Source organism: Pseudophryne corroboree, chromosome 1, assembly GCF_028390025.1.
Source record: "Pseudophryne corroboree isolate aPseCor3 chromosome 1, aPseCor3.hap2, whole genome shotgun sequence".
NCBI classification, from domain to species: domain Eukaryota; kingdom Metazoa; phylum Chordata; class Amphibia; order Anura; family Myobatrachidae; genus Pseudophryne; species Pseudophryne corroboree.
In genome coordinates this window covers 1,209,599,920-1,209,618,051 of record NC_086444.1, presented here as the reverse complement: position 1 = coordinate 1,209,618,051, position 18,132 = coordinate 1,209,599,920, and the positions used below count along the sequence as shown (strand labels likewise).

General features: G+C 46.9%; 1 protein-coding gene across 2 annotated transcripts in view; it reads left to right on the top strand.

The window, feature by feature from the left end:
• Positions 1–16,797, top strand: part of LOC134930572 (uncharacterized) — a 92,126-nt gene extending 75,329 nt beyond the window's left edge. Inside the window, exons 1-2 of one of the 2 annotated variants that reach the window (XR_010178681.1) lie at positions 6,734–8,745; positions 16,183–16,797. Coding sequence is in view for 1 of the 2 variants with exons in the window: in XM_063925349.1 (XP_063781419.1) it covers positions 16,183–16,196 (14 nt within the window). In the remaining variant the exon portion in view is untranslated. Of the gene's footprint in view, positions 1–6,733; positions 8,746–16,182 lie in introns of those variants that run through there. The other variant, XM_063925349.1, reaches the window with a different exon arrangement.
• The last annotated feature ends 1,335 nt before the right edge of the window (positions 16,798–18,132 follow it).

Here is an 18,132-nt window from a genome sequence, read left to right as displayed (position 1 = left end):
TGGTGTGTGTGTTAAATGATCTTCTGATGGCAAGAGACAGAGGTGACTGTTCAATATTAATCCTTCTGGATCTCTCTGCAGCATTTGATACCGTGGACCATGGGCTACTGATTGAGCGACTGATTCATTTTTGTGGACTGGATGGCACAGTCCTAAGCTGGTTCAAATCATTTCTTACAGGCAGGTCCCAGAGAGTATCGTCTGGAGTATACTCATCACCATCAGTGCCATTGCCATGTGGTGTCCCACAAGGTTCTATACTATCCCCCATGCTTTTTGTAGTATACATGCTCCCACTGGGTGAAATAATCAGATGCCATGGGCTCGTCTACCGCTGCTATGCAGATGATACACAACTGTACTTGTCCTTTGCTCCGGGCACTGATAACCCAATAGCAACCCTAAATGGCTGTCTAGCTGAACTCCAGGAGTGGATGAGCGCCAGTTGGCTGCAACTGAACCCGGATAAAACAGAGGTCCTTATGGTAGAACCGCAACATCAAAGGACAAGACTGCAGCATAGTCAACCAACTGGACTTACACTCTGGGATTCAGAATTACAAACCACTGATCGTGTGCGGAATCTTGGCGTTGTCCTGGATGGTGGCTTGACACTTAAACATCAGATATCAGCTACAATCAAATCCTCATTCTTTCACCTGGGGAACATAGCCAGAATCAAGCACTTAATTCTCTCAGATGATATGCCAAAAGTCATCCATGCATTTGTATCATCTCGATTAGACTACTGTAATGCTCTCTACCTTGGTCTCCCAGCAAAATAATTTTACCGCTTACTGTGCAAAACACAGCCGCCAGGCTGTTAACCGACCAGCCCCATTCTAGCCACATAACACCCATTCTCTACTCCCTTCACTGGCTGCCTGTAAGATGGCGAATCATCTTCAAGATTGGCTTACTGAGTTTCAAAGCCCTACATGACCAGGGCCCAAGGTACCTGAAGCAGCTTCTGACCCCATAAGATTACTGACCCCATACGATGCCCCACTCGATTACTGCAATCTGTAGATGAAGGAGTTTTAGCAGTACCTAGAATCTCCCGTAATTCATCTGGGGGTCGAGCTTTTAGTCATGCGTCTCCGACTCTATGGAACTCACTTCCCCGCACAGTGGGAGAGGCCCCAACTATAGAGTCCTTCAAAAGTAGACTCAAGACTTTCCTGTTTACTCAAGCATTTCCATAACGTCCCTTTAGTATCTTCATGCTTCTGTATTTTATGAAAAGCTTTTCTGTACTTCATTATTTTCTGTACTATATTATGCTATGTATCTGTTAAGCGCCTTGAGTTCTATTGGAGAAAGAGCGCTATATTTAAAATTGTATATATATATATAAAATTATGATTATTATTATTATTACTGTACTGATAGGGAAGTATGTGCCCAACAATCTAGTGAGATGGAACAGCATTTTATTGATAGGGGTCACGACAGAGAAAAAGTAAAATTAGCACAGGAGAAGGCTAATAGGGTTGAGAGAATGATTTTATTAGAGGAGAAAAAGGTGGAATCTAAGAAGAATGACCATCAGTGGTCTTTCATAAGTAATTTTAATGTTCAGCATAAGGAAATTTAACTAGTTTTTAGAAAACATTGGAATATTTGAAAGGACGATCCCATCATAGGGAATCAAATACCAGAGAAACCATCTTTTATTTCTCTAACGTCCTAAGTGGATGCTGGGGACTCCGTCAGGACCATGGGGAATAGCGGCTCCGCAGGAGACAGGGCACAAAAATAAAGCTTTAGGATCAGGTGGTGTGTACTGGCTCCTCCCCCTATGACCCTCCTCCAAGCCTCAGTTAGGTTTTTGTGCCCGTCCGAGCAGGGTGCAATCTAGGTGGCTCTCTTAAAGAGCTGCTTAGAAAAAGTTTTTTAGGTTTTTTATTTTCAGTGAGTCCTGCTGGCAACAGGCTCACTGCATCGAGGGACTTAGGGGAGAGAATTTCAACTCACCTGCGTGCAGGATGGATTGGATTCTTAGGCTACTGGACACCATTAGCTCCAGAGGGAGTCGGAACACAGGTCTCGCCCTGGGGTTCGTCCCGGAGCCGCGCCGCCGACCCCCCTTACAGATGCTGAAGATTGAAGGTCCGGAAACAGGCGGCAGAAGGCTTTTCAGTCTTCATGAAGGTAGCGCACAGCACTGCAGCTGTGCGCCATTGTTGTCACACACTTCACACCAAGCGGTCACGGAGGGTGCAGGGCGCTGCTGGGGGCGCCCTGGGCAGCAATATTTTATTACCTTAAGGCAAAAGAATACATCACATATAGCCATTAAGGCTATATGTATGTATTTAACCCATGCCACTTATCTAAATCCACGGGAGGAAAGCCCGCCGAAATAGGGGGCGGGGCTTATTCTCCTCAGCACACAGCGCCATTTTCCTGCTCAGCTCCGCTGTGAGGAAGGCTCCCAGGACTCTCCCCTGCACTGCACTACAGAAACAGGGTAAAACAGAGAGGGGGGGCATTTTTTGGCGATATACTGGATATATTTAAGCTGCTATAAGGAACAACACTTATATAAGGCTGTTCCCATATATATTATAGCGCTTGGGTGTGTGCTGGCAAACTCTCCCTCTGTCTCCCCAAAGGGCTAGTGGGGTCCTGTCTTCGATAAGAGCATTCCCTGTGTGTCTGCTGTGTGTCGGTACGTGTGTGTCGACATGTATGAGGACGATGTTGGCGTGGAGGCAGAGCAATTGCCGATAATGGTGATGTCACCCCCCAGGGAGTCGACACCGGAATGGATGGCTTTGTTTATGGAATTACGTGATAATGTCAGCACATTACAAAAATCAGTTGACGACATGAGACGGCCGGCAAACCAGTTAGTACCTGCCCAGGCGTCTCAGACACCGTCAGGGGCTGTAAAGCGCCCTTTACCTCAGTCGGTCGACACAGACCCAGACACAGACACTGAATCTAGTGTCGACGGTGATGAAACAAACGTATTTTCAGGAGGCTTTGCATATCTCTGATGCTGCAAGTACCACAAAAAGGGGTATTATGTGGGGGGTGAAAAAACTACCTGTAGTTTTTCCTGAATCAGAGGAATTAAATGATGTATGTGATGAAGCGTGGTTTAACCCAGATAGAAAAATGCTAATTTCAAAAAAGTTATTAGCATTATACCCTTTCCCGCCAGAGGTTAGGGCGCGCTGGGAAACACCCCCTAGGGTGGATAAGGCGCTCACACGCTTATCAAAACAAGTGGCGTTACCGTCTCCGGATACGGCCGCCCTCAAGGATCCAGCAGATAGGAGACTGGAAACTACCCTAAAAAGTATATACACACATACTGGTGTTATACTGCGACCGGCCATCGCCTCAGCCTGGATGTGCAGTGCTGGGGTCGTCTGGTTGGATTCCCTGACTGAAAATATTGATACCCTGGATAGGGACAGTATTTTATTGACTATAGAGCAATTAAAGGATGCTTTCCTTTATATGCGAGATGCGCAGAGAGATATTTGCACTCTGGCATCGAGAGTAAATGCGATGTCCATATCTGCCAGAAGGAGTTTATGGACGCGACAGTGGTCAGGTGATGCGGATTCCAAACGACATATGGAAGTATTGCCGTATAAAGGGGAGGAATTATTTGGCGTCGGTCTATCGGATCTGGTGGCCACGGCAACTGCCGGAAAATCCACCTTTTTACCTCAGACCCCCTCCCAACAGAAAAAGACACCGTCTTTTCAGCCGCAGTCCTTTCGGTCCTATAAGAACAAGCGGACAAAAGGACAGTCATATCTGCCTAGGGGCAGAGGAAGGGGTAAGAGAGGGCAGCAAGCAGCCCCTGCCCAGGAACAGAAGCCCTCCCAGAGTTCTGCAAAGCCCTCAGCATGACGCTGGGGCCTTACAAGCGGACTCAGGAACGGTGGGGGGTCGACTCAAGAATTTCAGCGCACAGTGTGCTTGCTCACAGGTGGACCCCTGGATTCTGCAGGTAGTATCTCAGGGTTACAGGTTGGAATTCGAGAAGTCTCCCCCTCGCCGGTTCCTAAAGTCTGCTTTGCCAACGTCTCCCTCAGACAGGGAGACGGTATTGGAAGCCATTCACAAGCTGTTTGCTCAGCAGGTGATAGTCAAGGTACCCCTCCTACAACAGGGAAAGGGGTATTACTCCACGCTATTTGTGGTACCGAAGCCGGACGGCTCGGTAAGACCTATTCTAAATCTGAAATCTTTGAACCTGTACATACAAAAATTCAAGTTCAAGATGGAGTCACTCAGAGCAGTGATAGCGAATCTGGAAGAAGGGGACTTTATGGTGTCCCTGAACATAAAGGATGCTTACCTGCATGTCCCAATTTGCCCTTCACATCAAGGGTACCTCAGGTTCGTGGTGCAAAACTGTCATTATCAGTTTCAGACGCTGCCGTTTGGATTGTCCACGGCACCTCGGGTCTTTACCAAGGTAATGGCCGAAATGATGATTCTTCTGCGAAGCAGAGGCGTATTAATTATCCCTTACTTGGACGATCTCCTGATAAGGGCAAGGTCCAGAGAACAGCTGGAGGACGGAGTAGCACTAACCCAAGTAGTGCTGCAACAACACGGGTGGATTCTGAATTTTCCAAAATCTCAGTTGACCCCGACAACACGTCTGCTGTTCCTGGGAATGATTCTGGACACGGTTCAGAAAAAGGTGTTTCTTCCGGAGGAGAAAGCCAGGGAGTTATCCGAACTTGTCAGGAACCTCCTAAAACCAGGGACAGTGTCTGTACATCAATGCACAAGAGTCCTGGGAAAGATGGTGGCTTCTTACGAAGCGATTCCATTCGGCAGATTCCACGCACAAACTTTTCAGTGGGATCTGCTGGACAAATGGTCCGGATCGCATCTGCAGATGCATCAGCGGATAACCTTATCGCCACGGACAAGGGTGTCTCTTCTGTGGTGGTTGCAGAGTGCTCATCTGTTAGAGGGCCGCAGATTCGGCATACAGGACTGGGTCCTGGTGACCACGGATGCCAGTCTGAGAGGCTGGGGAGCGGTCACACAAGGAAGAAACTTCCAGGGAGTATGGTCAAGCCTGGAGATGTCTCTTCACATAAATATACTGGAGCTAAGAGCGATTTACAATGCTCTAAGTCTGGCAAAACCCCTGCTTCAGGGTCAGCCGGTGTTGATCCAGTCGGACAACATCACGGCAGTCGCCCACGTAAACAGACAGGGCGGCACAAGAAGCAGGACAGCAATGGCAGAAGCTGCAAGGATTCTTCGCTGGGCGGAAGATCATGTGATAGCACTGTCAGCAGTATTCATTCCGGGAGTGGACAACTGGGAAGCAGACTTCCTCAGCAGACACGATCTACACCCAGGAGAGTGAGGACTTCATCCAGAAGTCTTCCACATGATTGTGAACCGTTGGGAAAAACCAATGGTGGATATGATGGTGTCCCGCCTCAACAAAAAACTGGACAGGTATTGCGCCAGGTCAAGAGATCCTCAGGCAATAGCTGTGGACGCTCTGGTAACACCGTGGGTGTTCCAGTCAGTGTATGTGTTCCCTCCTCTGCCTCTCATACCAAAAGTACTGAGAATTATACGGCAGAAGGGAGTAAGAACGATACTAGTGGCTCCGGATTGGCCAAGAAGAACTTGGTACCCGGAACTTCAAGAGATGCTCACGGAGGATCCGTGGCCTCTACCTCTAAGACGGGACCTGCTTCAGCAGGGACCGTGTCTATTCCAAGACTTACCGCGGCTGCGTTTGACGGCATGGCGGTTGAACGCCGAATTCTAAAGGAAAAAGGCATTCCGGAAGAGGTCATTCCTACACTGGTAAAAGCCAGGAAGGAGGTGACTGCACAACATTATCACCGCATTTGGAGAAAATATGTTGCGTGGTGTGAGGCCAGGAAGGCCCCCACGGAGGAATTTCAACTGGGTCGATTCCTACATTTCCTGCAAACAGGATTGTCTATGGGCCTCAAATTGGGGTCCATTAAGGTTCAAATTTCGGCCCTGTCGATTTTCTTCCAGAAAGAATTGGCTTCAGTTCCTGAAGTCCAGACTTTTGTAAAAGGAGTACTACATATACAGCCCCCGGTTGTGCCCCCAGTGGCACCGTGGGATCTTAATGTAGTCTTGGATTTTCTCAAATCCCATTGGTTTGAGCCGCTCAAATCGGTGGAGCTGAAGTATCTCACATGGAAAGTAACCATGCTACTGGCCCTGGCTTCAGCCAGGAGAGTATCAGAATTGGCGGCTTTATCATATAAGAGCCCATATCTGATTTTCCATAGGGACAGGGCAGAACTGCGGACGCGTCCTCATTTTCTGCCTAAGGTGGTGTCAGCGTTTCACCTGAACCAGCCTATTGTGGTGCCTGCGGCTACTAACGAGTTGGAGGATTCCAAGTTGTTGGACGTGGTCCGGGCATTGAAAATATATATTTCAAGAACGGCGGGAGTCAGAAAGTCTGACTCACTGCTTATATTGTATGCACCCAACAAGATGGGTGCTCCTGCTTCTAAGCAGACGATTGCTCGTTGGATTTGTAGCACAATTCAACTTGCACATTCTGTGGCAGGCTTGCCACAACCTAAATCTGTCAAGGCCCATTCCACAAGGAAAGTGGGCTCATCCTGGGCGGCTGCCCGGGGAGTCTCGGCATTACAACTCTGCCGAGCTGCTACTTGGTCAGGGGCAAATACGTTTGCAAAATTCTACAAATTTGATACCCTGGCTGAGGAGGACCTTGAGTTCTCTCATTCGGTGCTGCAGAGTCATCCGCACTCTCCCGCCCGTTTGGGAGCTTTGGTATAATCCCCATGGTCCTGACGGAGTCCCCAGCATCCACTTAGGACGTTTGAGAAAATAAGAATTTACTTACCGATAATTCTATTTCTCGTAGTCCGTAGTGGATGCTGGGCGCCCATCCCAAGTGCGGATTGTCTGCAATACTTGTACATAGTTATTGTTACAAAAAAATCGGGTTGTTATTTGTTGTGAGCCGTCTGTTCAGAGGCTCCTACGTTTATCATACTGTTAACTGGGTTCAGATCACAAGTTATACGGTGTGATTGGTGTGGCTGGTATGAGTCTTACCCGGGGTTCAATATCCTTCCTTATTGTGTACGCTCGTCCGGGCACAGTATCCTAACTGAGGCTTGGAGGAGGGTCATAGGGGGAGGAGCCAGTACACACCACCTGATCCTAAAGCTTTATTTTTGTGCCCTGTCTCCTGCGGAGCCGCTATTCCCCGTGGTCCTGACGGAGTCCCCAGCATCCACTACGGACTACGAGAAATAGAATTATCGGTAAGTAAATTCTTATTTTATAGACAAGCAAGAAATTTAAAGGATAAGCTAGTATTTAGTGCAGTAGAAGAGAATAAAAGAACAAGTGTCAGGACTCAAGGGTTTCACAGATGTGAAATCTGTGCTATGTGTCATAATGTAAAAGGTAAAAGTAAGATCAAAGATTTTGAAGTGAATGGAATAAAGTATCCGATACGTCATTTTATCACATGTGATTCTAAAAATGTTTTTCTATGCCCTGGAATGTAAATGTGGTATTTTTCATGTAGGGAAGACCTCTAGAAACTCAAAAACTCGTTTAGTAGAGCATATTTACAATATTAAAAAGGGTCTTGAAACCCATACCTTTTCCAAGCACTTTAATTCAAAACATGATTGTAATCGTAATGAAATTAAAACCTTTTGTGGCATTCAGACAGTTGCTACAAACTGGAGGAATAGAGATCTTGAAACAAAGCTGGCAAAAACGGAAATGAGATGGACTTTTAAATTAAAAACTCTGGTCCCTAAGGGTCTGAATGGGGAATTTGATATGAAGTGGTTTTTATAGTGTTTTTTTAGCTGTATTTTTAATCTGTTTTTCTCTTTTATGTATATATGGACAAATACTGAACTTTTTATGGACGATTTTACTGGACATCCTGATTGTGATTAAAGTTGGACTTCACTGATGACTTTACCCTGACAAAAGACTTGGTATACTTCAAATACTTAATGGAATGCAATATATGCTGTTGACATTGGGAGAGATGCCATTTCCGGTCATGAGATGTATATGGATGTGAGGTGGAACGCATTCAGTACTTCCGTTTCATCGTAACTTTCACCGGGGGAGGTTTTGCCGTCGCTTCAGGTCACGGGCCATGTTGGAGTGCGGGGGAAGGGGGGTGGAGAACTTGGTATGAGTTCTCAGTTCCCTCTGCTTCCGCGGGCAGGCTTTCTGCCGCAAACAGAGTGCAACGTCATCTCCGCCGGCGTCAATTGGCTGGAAGCGGCGGGAAAAGAGGTCCACACCTGTTACAATGTTTGTGATCGATAAGGGGTATAAATATAGGATGTTTTCTCATAATCACCACGCTTCTGATGAAGGATCTAGTGTAGGGACAGTGCTACAGGACCTACGACTTACCTGAGGAGGAGAGAGGATCCCAGGCTTTCGGACTCTCATTCCCATTACATCTGTGAGGGTAATATCATGGAGGCTGAGCATTTGTGATCCCATACCCACAGCTTTTGTGTGGTGACATGCTTTTTTGATGTTTATATTGTGAGTTTAATGTAATAAAAATGCAGTCATTTATTCAGACAGTGTTGCACTAGATCCCATTTCTTTTATTTTTGAGATTGGAAATCCACTGGAATTTGTCTATGGGAACATCTATGGTGTGTGGATAAGAACTACTCCAATTAAAAAGATTTGGACTTTTCATGGTCTCAACCTTATTACGTAAGAACTTCTTCATTTTATCATGTGGTTTTGCGCCAGTGTGAGGAAAAATATTTTTGAATTCCCAAAATTTCTGATGGCAACCGGGCCTGGTACTGGGGGTTCATGCCAGATGTCTAGGGCCAAATGTAATAGAGTGAGAGTTTCAGAAAGTGAGAGATTTGGTAAGGTTTTTCAGGTTTTTTTTAAAGTGGCAATCATTTACACTGAGAAACCAGGTTGATCTTGCTGTGTAAATGATTGCCAATTTAAAAAAAAACTGCAAAACCTTACCAAATCTCTCTCTTTTTGAAACTCTCACTCTATTACATTTGGCCCCTAGTCTCACATCTCATATTTTTGAGCACATTCAGTTTTACAATGCTAAGTCCCTTTTATTTGAGAAACTATAGGTATTTTTGTAACACGTAACAAAAGATTGATAGGACCAGAGCCGGATTAAGGTTATAGGGGGCCCGGGGCACTTCAGACAATGGGGCCCCTAATAAAGAGGCAGGCAGATAAATTGTGTATATATATATATATATATATATATATATACACACACACACACACACTGCGGTCGAAGTGGGAATTTTGAAGTGAGGGTATGGAAAATGTAAAGGGGTATAGTGTCCACTCCGGTGTGTACTGTTGCGTACGTCACAGGTGTGCACGTCAAAGGCATGCGCGCTGAAAAGGGGCGTGTCCTCAAGGACTGGATGAGAGGGAGGACACATGGTGGAGGAAGGACTGAGGAGGACTGGGGCAGTGGGTGGGAGGAGGACATAATAAGGAGAGGGACAGAGGAAAGGGGGGATGCTGGATGGGAGAGGATGCAGGGTGGGAGAGGGTCATATTGTGGGTGATTGGGACACTGGGTGAGAGAGGGACATATTGGGGATTGGGACTCTGGGTGGGACAGGGTTGCAGGGTGAGAGAGGGGCACCAGGTGAGAGGGGGGATGCAGGGTGTGAATAGGACATATTGGGGAGAGGGAAAGAGGAAGACAGGGACACAGTATGGGAGAGGGACACCAAGTGAGCCGGGGGTGTGCAGGGCGAGAGGACGCAGAGTGAGAGGGGGGGGTGTAGGTTGGGAGAGGACGAAGGGTGAGAGGGGGGGTATGCAGGTTGGGAGAGGACACAGGGTGAGAGAGGACGCAGGGTGAGAGTGGGGGTGTTCAGGTTGGGAGAGGATGCAGGGTGAGAGGGGGGTGTGCAGGGTGGGAGAGGACGCAGGGTGAGAGGGGGTTGTGCAGGGTGGGAAAGGACGCAGGGTGAGAGGGGGTTGTGCTGTGCAGGCTGAGAGAGGACATAGGGTGATAGAGGGGTGTGCAGGGTGAGAGGGGGTTGTACTGTGCAGGGTGGAAGAGGACGCAAGGTGTGAGGGTGTGTGTGCGGGGTGGGAGAGGACACAGGGTGATAGAGGGGTGTGCAGGGTGGGAGAGGACGCAGGATGAGAGGGGTGTGTGTAGGGTGAGAGAGGGGATGCAGGATGAGAGAGGGATATGCAGGGTGAGAGAGGGGTGTGCAGGGTGAGAGAGAACTCAGGGTGAGAGGGGGGTATGCAGGGTGGGTGAGGTTGCAGGGTGAGAGGGGGGTCTGCAGGGTGGGAGAGGACACAGGGTGATAGAGGGGTGTGCAGGGTGTGAGAGGACGCAGGATGAGAAGGGGGTGTGCAGGGTGAGAGGGGACGCAAGGTGAGATGGGACGCAGGGTGAGAGGAGGGTGTGCAGGGTGGGTGAGGATGCATGGTGAGAGGGGAGTGTAGGGTGGGAGAGGAACATATTTGATGATTTGGATTCAACAATAAAGCCTACCAGTGGGCGCACTGCGTGGCCCCAGAGGCGGCAGGAACTGGATGCAACCCACGTGGTAGCCCGGCGGCAGGGACAGGAACCGGGTGCACCCCATGTGGGAACCTGGCGGCAGCAGGGACGAGACATTGCACGTGGGCGCCCGGCGGAGCGCCGGCAGGGACGGGAGCAGCATCTATAAGTGCAGCAGGCTGGCCACTTCCTCCTCTGCTGCACTCAGCTGCCCTGTCCTGTCTTCTATGCGGCGCTGGCAGCTACGAGTTTGCCTGCCAGTGCCGCGAGGATCCGGGAGCGCTGCAGCTCGGGTCGGAAGATCCGACATGTGGCAGCTGACAGGGGGCCCTTTTAGACAGAGGGGCCCGGGGTACTTACCCCCAGGAACCCCCCCTTAATCCGGCTCTGGATAGGACAAGAACTTTCTAAATCATCAAACTGAATCAATAGATACAATCTCTTATTTTTGGCTCAGATAAACTCATTGTCCCCTTTAAAAAAAATTCAAGATAAATAAACTAGACGTGCATCGAAATAATTTTAAGTGTCTACAGAAAGGATATAATGTTTGGTTTGGCTGTACACCCTGAAAGGCATCGCTGTAATAAATAATGTCTTATTTGTGTTCTATCATTGTATAATAAACCCTCAGATGCTTTTTATTACTAACAGGGAGCGATGGCCAGTAATGTATATTTACAGCTAACCTCCCACACATTTTGTGTAATAGTAGTAAGTATCACAGTTTATGATGTTCCCTCTGTGAGTTTGCCTGGCTATAAATGTGCTGTTATCCAGGCAATAAGAGCAATGCTGTAGTTTGCAAATTTTCTGCAATTTTTAAGTGAGATTCCTTTAGTTTTCCCTCAAAGCAATAAATGGAGATTTAGAGACCTAGTATGAGACTGTACATCGAGTTTCAGCAAGAAATCCAATTGCCTGGCCTGCATACACTCATTATTGTACCACTCTCCAGCCCTTCGGCAAACAAATTGCCTTCTGTTACAGCCAATTATTTCAAGTTTTGACTCATCAGTCCAGAGCACCAGCTGCCATTTTCCTGCACCTCAGTTCCTATGTTTTCATGCATAGTTGAGTTGCTTGGCCTTGTTTCCATGTCAAAGCTACAGTATGACTTTTTGGACTCAATTCTTCCATGAAGACCACTTCTGGCGAGACTTCTCCAAACAGTAGATGGGTGTACCTGGGTCCCACTGGTTTCTGGCAGTTCTGAGCTGATGGCACTGCTGGACATCTTCTGATTTCGAAGGGAAGTGTGATGTGTCTTTCATCTGATGCACTCCTTGGCTGACCACTGCGTTTATGGTCCTCAACGTTGCCCATTTCTTTGTTCCTCAATACTGAGAAATACAGGAAGGTACTTATCCACCATGAAATACCATCAGGGAGGCATCTGATTGGCTCCAAATTTATTTTGCAGCAGGACAATGACCCCAAACATATAGCCAATGTCATTAAGAACTATCTTCAGAGTAAAGAAGAACAAGGAGTCCTGGAAGTGATGATATGGCCTCCATAGAGCCCTGATCTCAACATCATTGAGTGTGTCTGGGATTACATGAAGACACAGAAGGATGTGAGCAAGCCTAATGTACATCCAGAGAAGATCTGTGGTTAGTTCTCCAAGATGTTTGGAAAAACCTTCCTGTCGAGTTCCTTTAAAAACTGTGTGCGAGTGTACCTAGAAGAATTGATGCTGTTCATTCACTTTGCATTTTGTCAATAGATAAAAATAAACTGTTAACACTTCTATTTTTTTAAGCATTCTTACTTTGCACCATTTTTTCCACACATGCCTAAAACTTTTGCAGACAGACATAAATGTGAAAGCTAAATAGTGATTTTCAAATATGCTCAGTGTTGTTTGAACACATATGAAAAAACATCGGGCGCACTATTTACATAGCCAATTGGCACAGCCTAGAGGAAGGATAAATCCAGTACTATACAGCTCAAAATGTGATAATAGCTTAAGCAGCTCCTATATGGCAATCTGGATGTCCATCAACAATTACATAAAAAAACATTGGTACTAATATACTCAATGATAAGGAGCGCTAGATAATTTAAAAACATATATTATTTTAATGAAAAATAACAAGATAGAAAAGAATAAAGAAAATAAAAAGCTATATTAGATGTTGGACTATGACATGATTCAATCCTGCGACCTTGTGGGCTGAGGTCAAGGGACTAACTATGTGAGCCACAGGAGAAACTAAGTTGGAATACTAATAGTACAAACTGTCTAGCACTTGATACAATCTGATACTTCTTTGTGATGCCAATAACCTTTGTTTAATTTATATATACAGGTTGAGTATCCCTTATCCAAAATGCTTGGGACCAGAAGAATTTTGGATATTGGATTTTTCCGTATTTTGGAATAATTGCATATCATAATGAGCAGGGCCGGCTCCAGGCATGTTCGAATAGAGCGGCCGCACGGGGCACCACCCTTAATGGGCACCGCGCGCTGGCGCCACCATATTCGTTCCTGGAGCCGGCCCTCTGCTGCACTGCCTGGCCTTAAACTGTTGTGTGCCAGTGCGCGCTGTGCGGTGCCGGCGTCTGACGTCAGACGCCGTCGCCGCGCGCATAGCGCACACAATCCACGATTTTGAAGTCCGCCCGCGCCCTCAGACAGCAGCACTCATCCCCCTCCCAGCGCCGCAGGTATTGGGGGCATTTATGGATGGCATTATGTGGGGTCATATCTGCACTATGGGGGCATTTTTGTATCTGGCACTGTGGGGGCATATCTGCACTGTGGGGGCATTTATTTATCTGGCACTGTGGGGGCATTTATGTATCTGGCACTGTGGGGGCATTTATTTATCTGGCACTGTGGGGGCATTTATTTATCTGGCACTGTGGGGGCATTTATGTATCTGGCACTGTGGGGGCATTTATGTATCTGGCACTGTGGGGGCATATCTGGCACTGTGGGGCATTTATGTATCTGGCACTGTGGGGGCATTTATGTATCTGGCACTGTGGGGCATTTATGTATCTGGCACTGTGGGGCATTTATGTATCTGGCACTGGGGGCATTTATGTATCTGGCACTGTGGGGGCATTTATGTATCTGGCACTGTGGGGGCATATCTGGCACTGTGGGGGCATTTATGTATCTGGCACTGTGGGGGCATTTATGTATCTGGCACTGTGGGGGCATTTATGTATCTGGCACTGTAGGGGCATATCTTGCACTGTGGGGGCATTTATGTATCTTGCACTGTGGGGGCATATCTGCACTGTGGGGGCATTTATGTATCTGGAACTGTGGGGGAATATCTGGCACTGGGGGCATTTATGTATCTGGCACTGTGGGGGCATTTATGTATTTGGCACTGTGGGGGCATATCTGCACTGTGGGGGCATTTATGTATCTTGCACTGTGGGGGCATATCTGCACTGTGGGGGCATTTATGTATCTGGCACTGTGGAGGCATATCTGGCACTGTGGGGGCATTTATGTATCTTGCACTGTGGGGGCATATCTGCACTGTGGGGGCATTTATGTATCTGGAACTGTGGGGGCATATCTGGCACTGGGGGCATTTATGTATCTGGCACTGTGGGGGCATTTATGTATTTGGCACTGTGGGGGCATATCTGCACTGTGGGGGCATTTATGTATCTGGCACTGTGGGGGCATATGTGCACCGTGGGGGCATATCTGGCACTGGGGGCATTTATGTATCTGGCACTGTGGGGGCATATCTGGCACTGTGGGGGCATTTATGTATCTTGCACTGTGGGGGCATATCTGGCACTGTGGGGGCATTTATATATCTGGCACTGTGGGGGCATTTATGTATCTGGCACTGTGGGGGCATATCTGGCACTGTGGGGGCATTTATGTATCTTGCACTGTGGGGGCATATCTGCACTGTGGGTGCATTTATGTATCTGGCACTGTGGAGGCATATCTGCACTGTGGGGGCATTTATTTATCTGGCACTGTGTGGCCATTTATGTATCTGGCACTGCTGGGGGGCATGTCACGTGTTGCTGGCACTGCTGGGGGGCATGTCACGTGTTGCTGGCACTGCTGGGGGGCATGTCATGCGTAGCTGGCATGGCTGGGGAGCATATCATGTAGTGTTCCCGCTAGGCGTCTGTGGCTAGGCAATGTGTCTCAGTGCTCTGCCTGGCACAATGTGTCTCAGTGCTCTACCTGGCGCAATGTGTCTCAGTGCTCTACCTGGCGCAATGTGTCTCAGTGCTCTACCTGGCACAATGTGTCTCAGTGCTCTACCTGGCGCAATGTGTCTCAGTGCTCTACCTGGTGCAATGTGTCTCAGTGCTCTACCTGGCGCAATGTGTCTCAGTGCTCTACCTGGTGCAATGTGTCTCAGTGCTCTACCTGGTGCAATGTGTCTCAGTGCTCTACCTGGCGCAATGTGTCTCAGTGCTCTACCTAGCGCAATGTGTCTCAGTGCTCTACCTGGTGCAATGTGTCTCAGTGCTCTACCTGGTGCAATGTGTCTTAGTGCTCTACCTGGCGCAATGTGTCTCAGTGCTCTACCTAGCGCAATGTGTCTCAGTACTCTTCCTGGCGCAAAGTGTCTAACGTGCTGTGCCTGGCACAAAGTGTCTAACGTGCTCTGCCTGGCGCAAAGTGTCTAGGCGGTTCTACCTGGTGCAATGTGTATTAGCTGCACTACTGTGTGGTGTAATGCGAATTGCCACTATTATGTGGCCACGCACCTTCCCCACGAAGCAACGCCCCTAAATTTTTGCTGAGCGCTTTCGGCGCGCACTGTCCATGCTTTGGCATGTAGGTAGATGAGCACCAAGCATTACAGTATGTACATCATTTTGCCCTCCTAACTTAAAAATGTGCCCTCCCTGTGATCAGCACCCTGCCCTAAAAAGTGAACACTATCATGTGTAGCTGGCACTGCTGTGGGGCATGTCATGTGTAGCTGGCACGGCTGCGGGGCATCTCATGTGTAGCTGGCACTGCTGCGGGGCATGTCATGTGTAGCTGGCACTGCACATTATGTGTAGCTGGCACTATACTGGAGACATTATATGTATCTGGGACTATACTGGAGACATTGTGTAGCCGGCACTATACTGGAGACATTGTGTGTAAGGAACACTACTGTGGCTGTTATGTGTAAGGCTGCTAATTGTGTGCGTAGAGGGTGTGTGAAAATATAGTTTTTTATAGTCTAATAATATGAAGTTATGAGGCCACGCCCACTTTTCCTGGAGCGCGGGGGTGGAGGGGCGCTTTTACATTTTCTCGCTCAGGGTGCTACTAGGCCTGGAGCTGGTCTGATAATGAGATATCATGGCGATGGGACCCAAGTCTAAGCACAGAATGCATTTATGTTTCATATACACCTTATACACACAGCCTGAAGGTCATGTAATACAATATTTTTTATAACTTTGTGCATTAAACAAAGTTTATCTCAGTCTCACTCAAAAAAGTCTGTATTTCGGAATATTTGGATATGGGATACTCAGCCTGTATTTATATTACTTTATATTTTTATGCCTAGATTGAAGTTGATACAACATTTTTATATGTGATGTTATGTATTATCCTGTTAATATTTTATAAATATGTCTTGTAAAACCATTGTGATCTCTGTTATGCGCAGGTGCTGTGTTTTAAATGCGGATTGGTTGGACTGGCTTTAAATACACACTTGACACAGACGCCTGCATGTATCTCCTGAGGAAACCGCTGAAAAACACAGCGGAGAAACGCATAGAGGGAGCTCACCTTTTATGCACAATTGCTTCAGATATCGTGGTGGAATTGTAGCTGTGCCTGCCTCCGTCTGGCGTGGATCCCCTGCTCTGACCAATAACCGGGTGGATATATTGCCGTGACTGCCTGCTCCGTTACAGAAAATTTCACCCTGAGTGTCTCTGGAATGGACACTTAATCAGGATTGCCAGCCCGCTCCAAATGCTGCAAAGTTCTAATTGCACGTCTAAAGAACCTTACCTGCTTTGTCTCTACGGCGGAGAGCTGAGCGTCTGAGCCCTGCAAGAGGTTCCTGGACAATCATCTTTAAAAGGTCAACAAGGGTGAGAACTTCCACATAATATCGGGGGCAATTGCCAACTAGCCGGCTCTAGGCTTAACCACAATTACCAATTGACCATTTCTATCCTGGAAATAGCACTGTTCATATGTGTGAGCATTTTTGTCATCCATACCAGCCAACCAAAAATGTATATCAGAGATCACTTTTTATTCTGTTTATTCTGAGTATTATTTTCTATCTTGTTATTTTTCATTAAAATAATATATGTTTTTAAATTATCTAGCGCTCCTTATCATTGAGTATATTAGTACCAATTTTTTTATGTAATAAATGTGAAAGCCCTCACTCATCACTAATTCTCTTACTTCCCGATATGTTAGGAAGATGATATGTAACATACAGTAGGTATTCTTCAGGTGGGAAATAGGAAAACGACGTAATCAGAATTTTAATCACTAATGGGATGAAAAGGGTGTTGTCATATCACATCATTACCGATGCGTGGCTTGCACTGCATGAACGATAACGCCCAAACGGACACTCAGATCAAAATTTGGATTGTGCCTCCAGTGTGTAGAATTTACTAAATTACATAAATGGTCCTGTCACTTTTTACCGTATCTGCTATGGGTGCTCCTCGGGTAACGGCAAGAACCATGGATTATTATGTACTTAAGACGTCTCAAATTTACATCTCTATAGATTTACCAAATTTTTAACACTCATTTATATTTCCATCCATAAAGATCAGAAACTCCGGTGCGAAGAACAGGTAGAACAGCTAGTATATATATGCTATGTGCCCCTGTCCTTATCACCGCTGCTATCTAAAAGATAGCAAGCCGATAAGCGTGGGCAATGGCCCTCATTCCGAGTTAGTAACATAGTAACATAGTATCTGAGGTTGAAAAAAGACAATTGTCCATCGAGTTCAACCTATTTGTGGTCTCCTATGCATGATAATTTGACTAAAATTTCTGACTGATGCTGCTGTCAGCCGTTGCATTTTATCCCTATTTATAGTAACTATAATGCATGACTATGCACCATACCCCTGGATATCCTTATCCATTAGGAATTTATCTAACCCATTCTTAAAGGTGTAGACAGATTCCGCCATTACAACTCCCTCGGGCAGGGAATTCCAAACATGTATTGTCCTTACCGTGAAAAAGCCTTTACGCCGTATTGTGCGGAATCTCCTCTCCTCTAACCTGAGCGAGTGTCCACGAGTCCTCTGTGTTGATCTAACCAAAAACAGGTCCCGCGCAAGCTCTGTGTATTGTCCACTTATATATTTGTAGATGTTGATCATATCCCCTCTTAGTCTCCGCTTTTCCAATGTAAACATGCCTAGTCTTCCAAGCCTTTCCTTGTGTTCCATCGTCTCCATGCCCTTAATTAGTTTGGTCGCCCTCCTCTGTACCTTTTCAAGCTCCAGGATATCCTTTTTGTAGTACGGTGCCCAGAATTGTACACAGTATTCAAGGTGTGGCCTCACTAGTGATTTATATAACGGGAGTATAATACTCTCGTCCCTAGCATCAATACCCC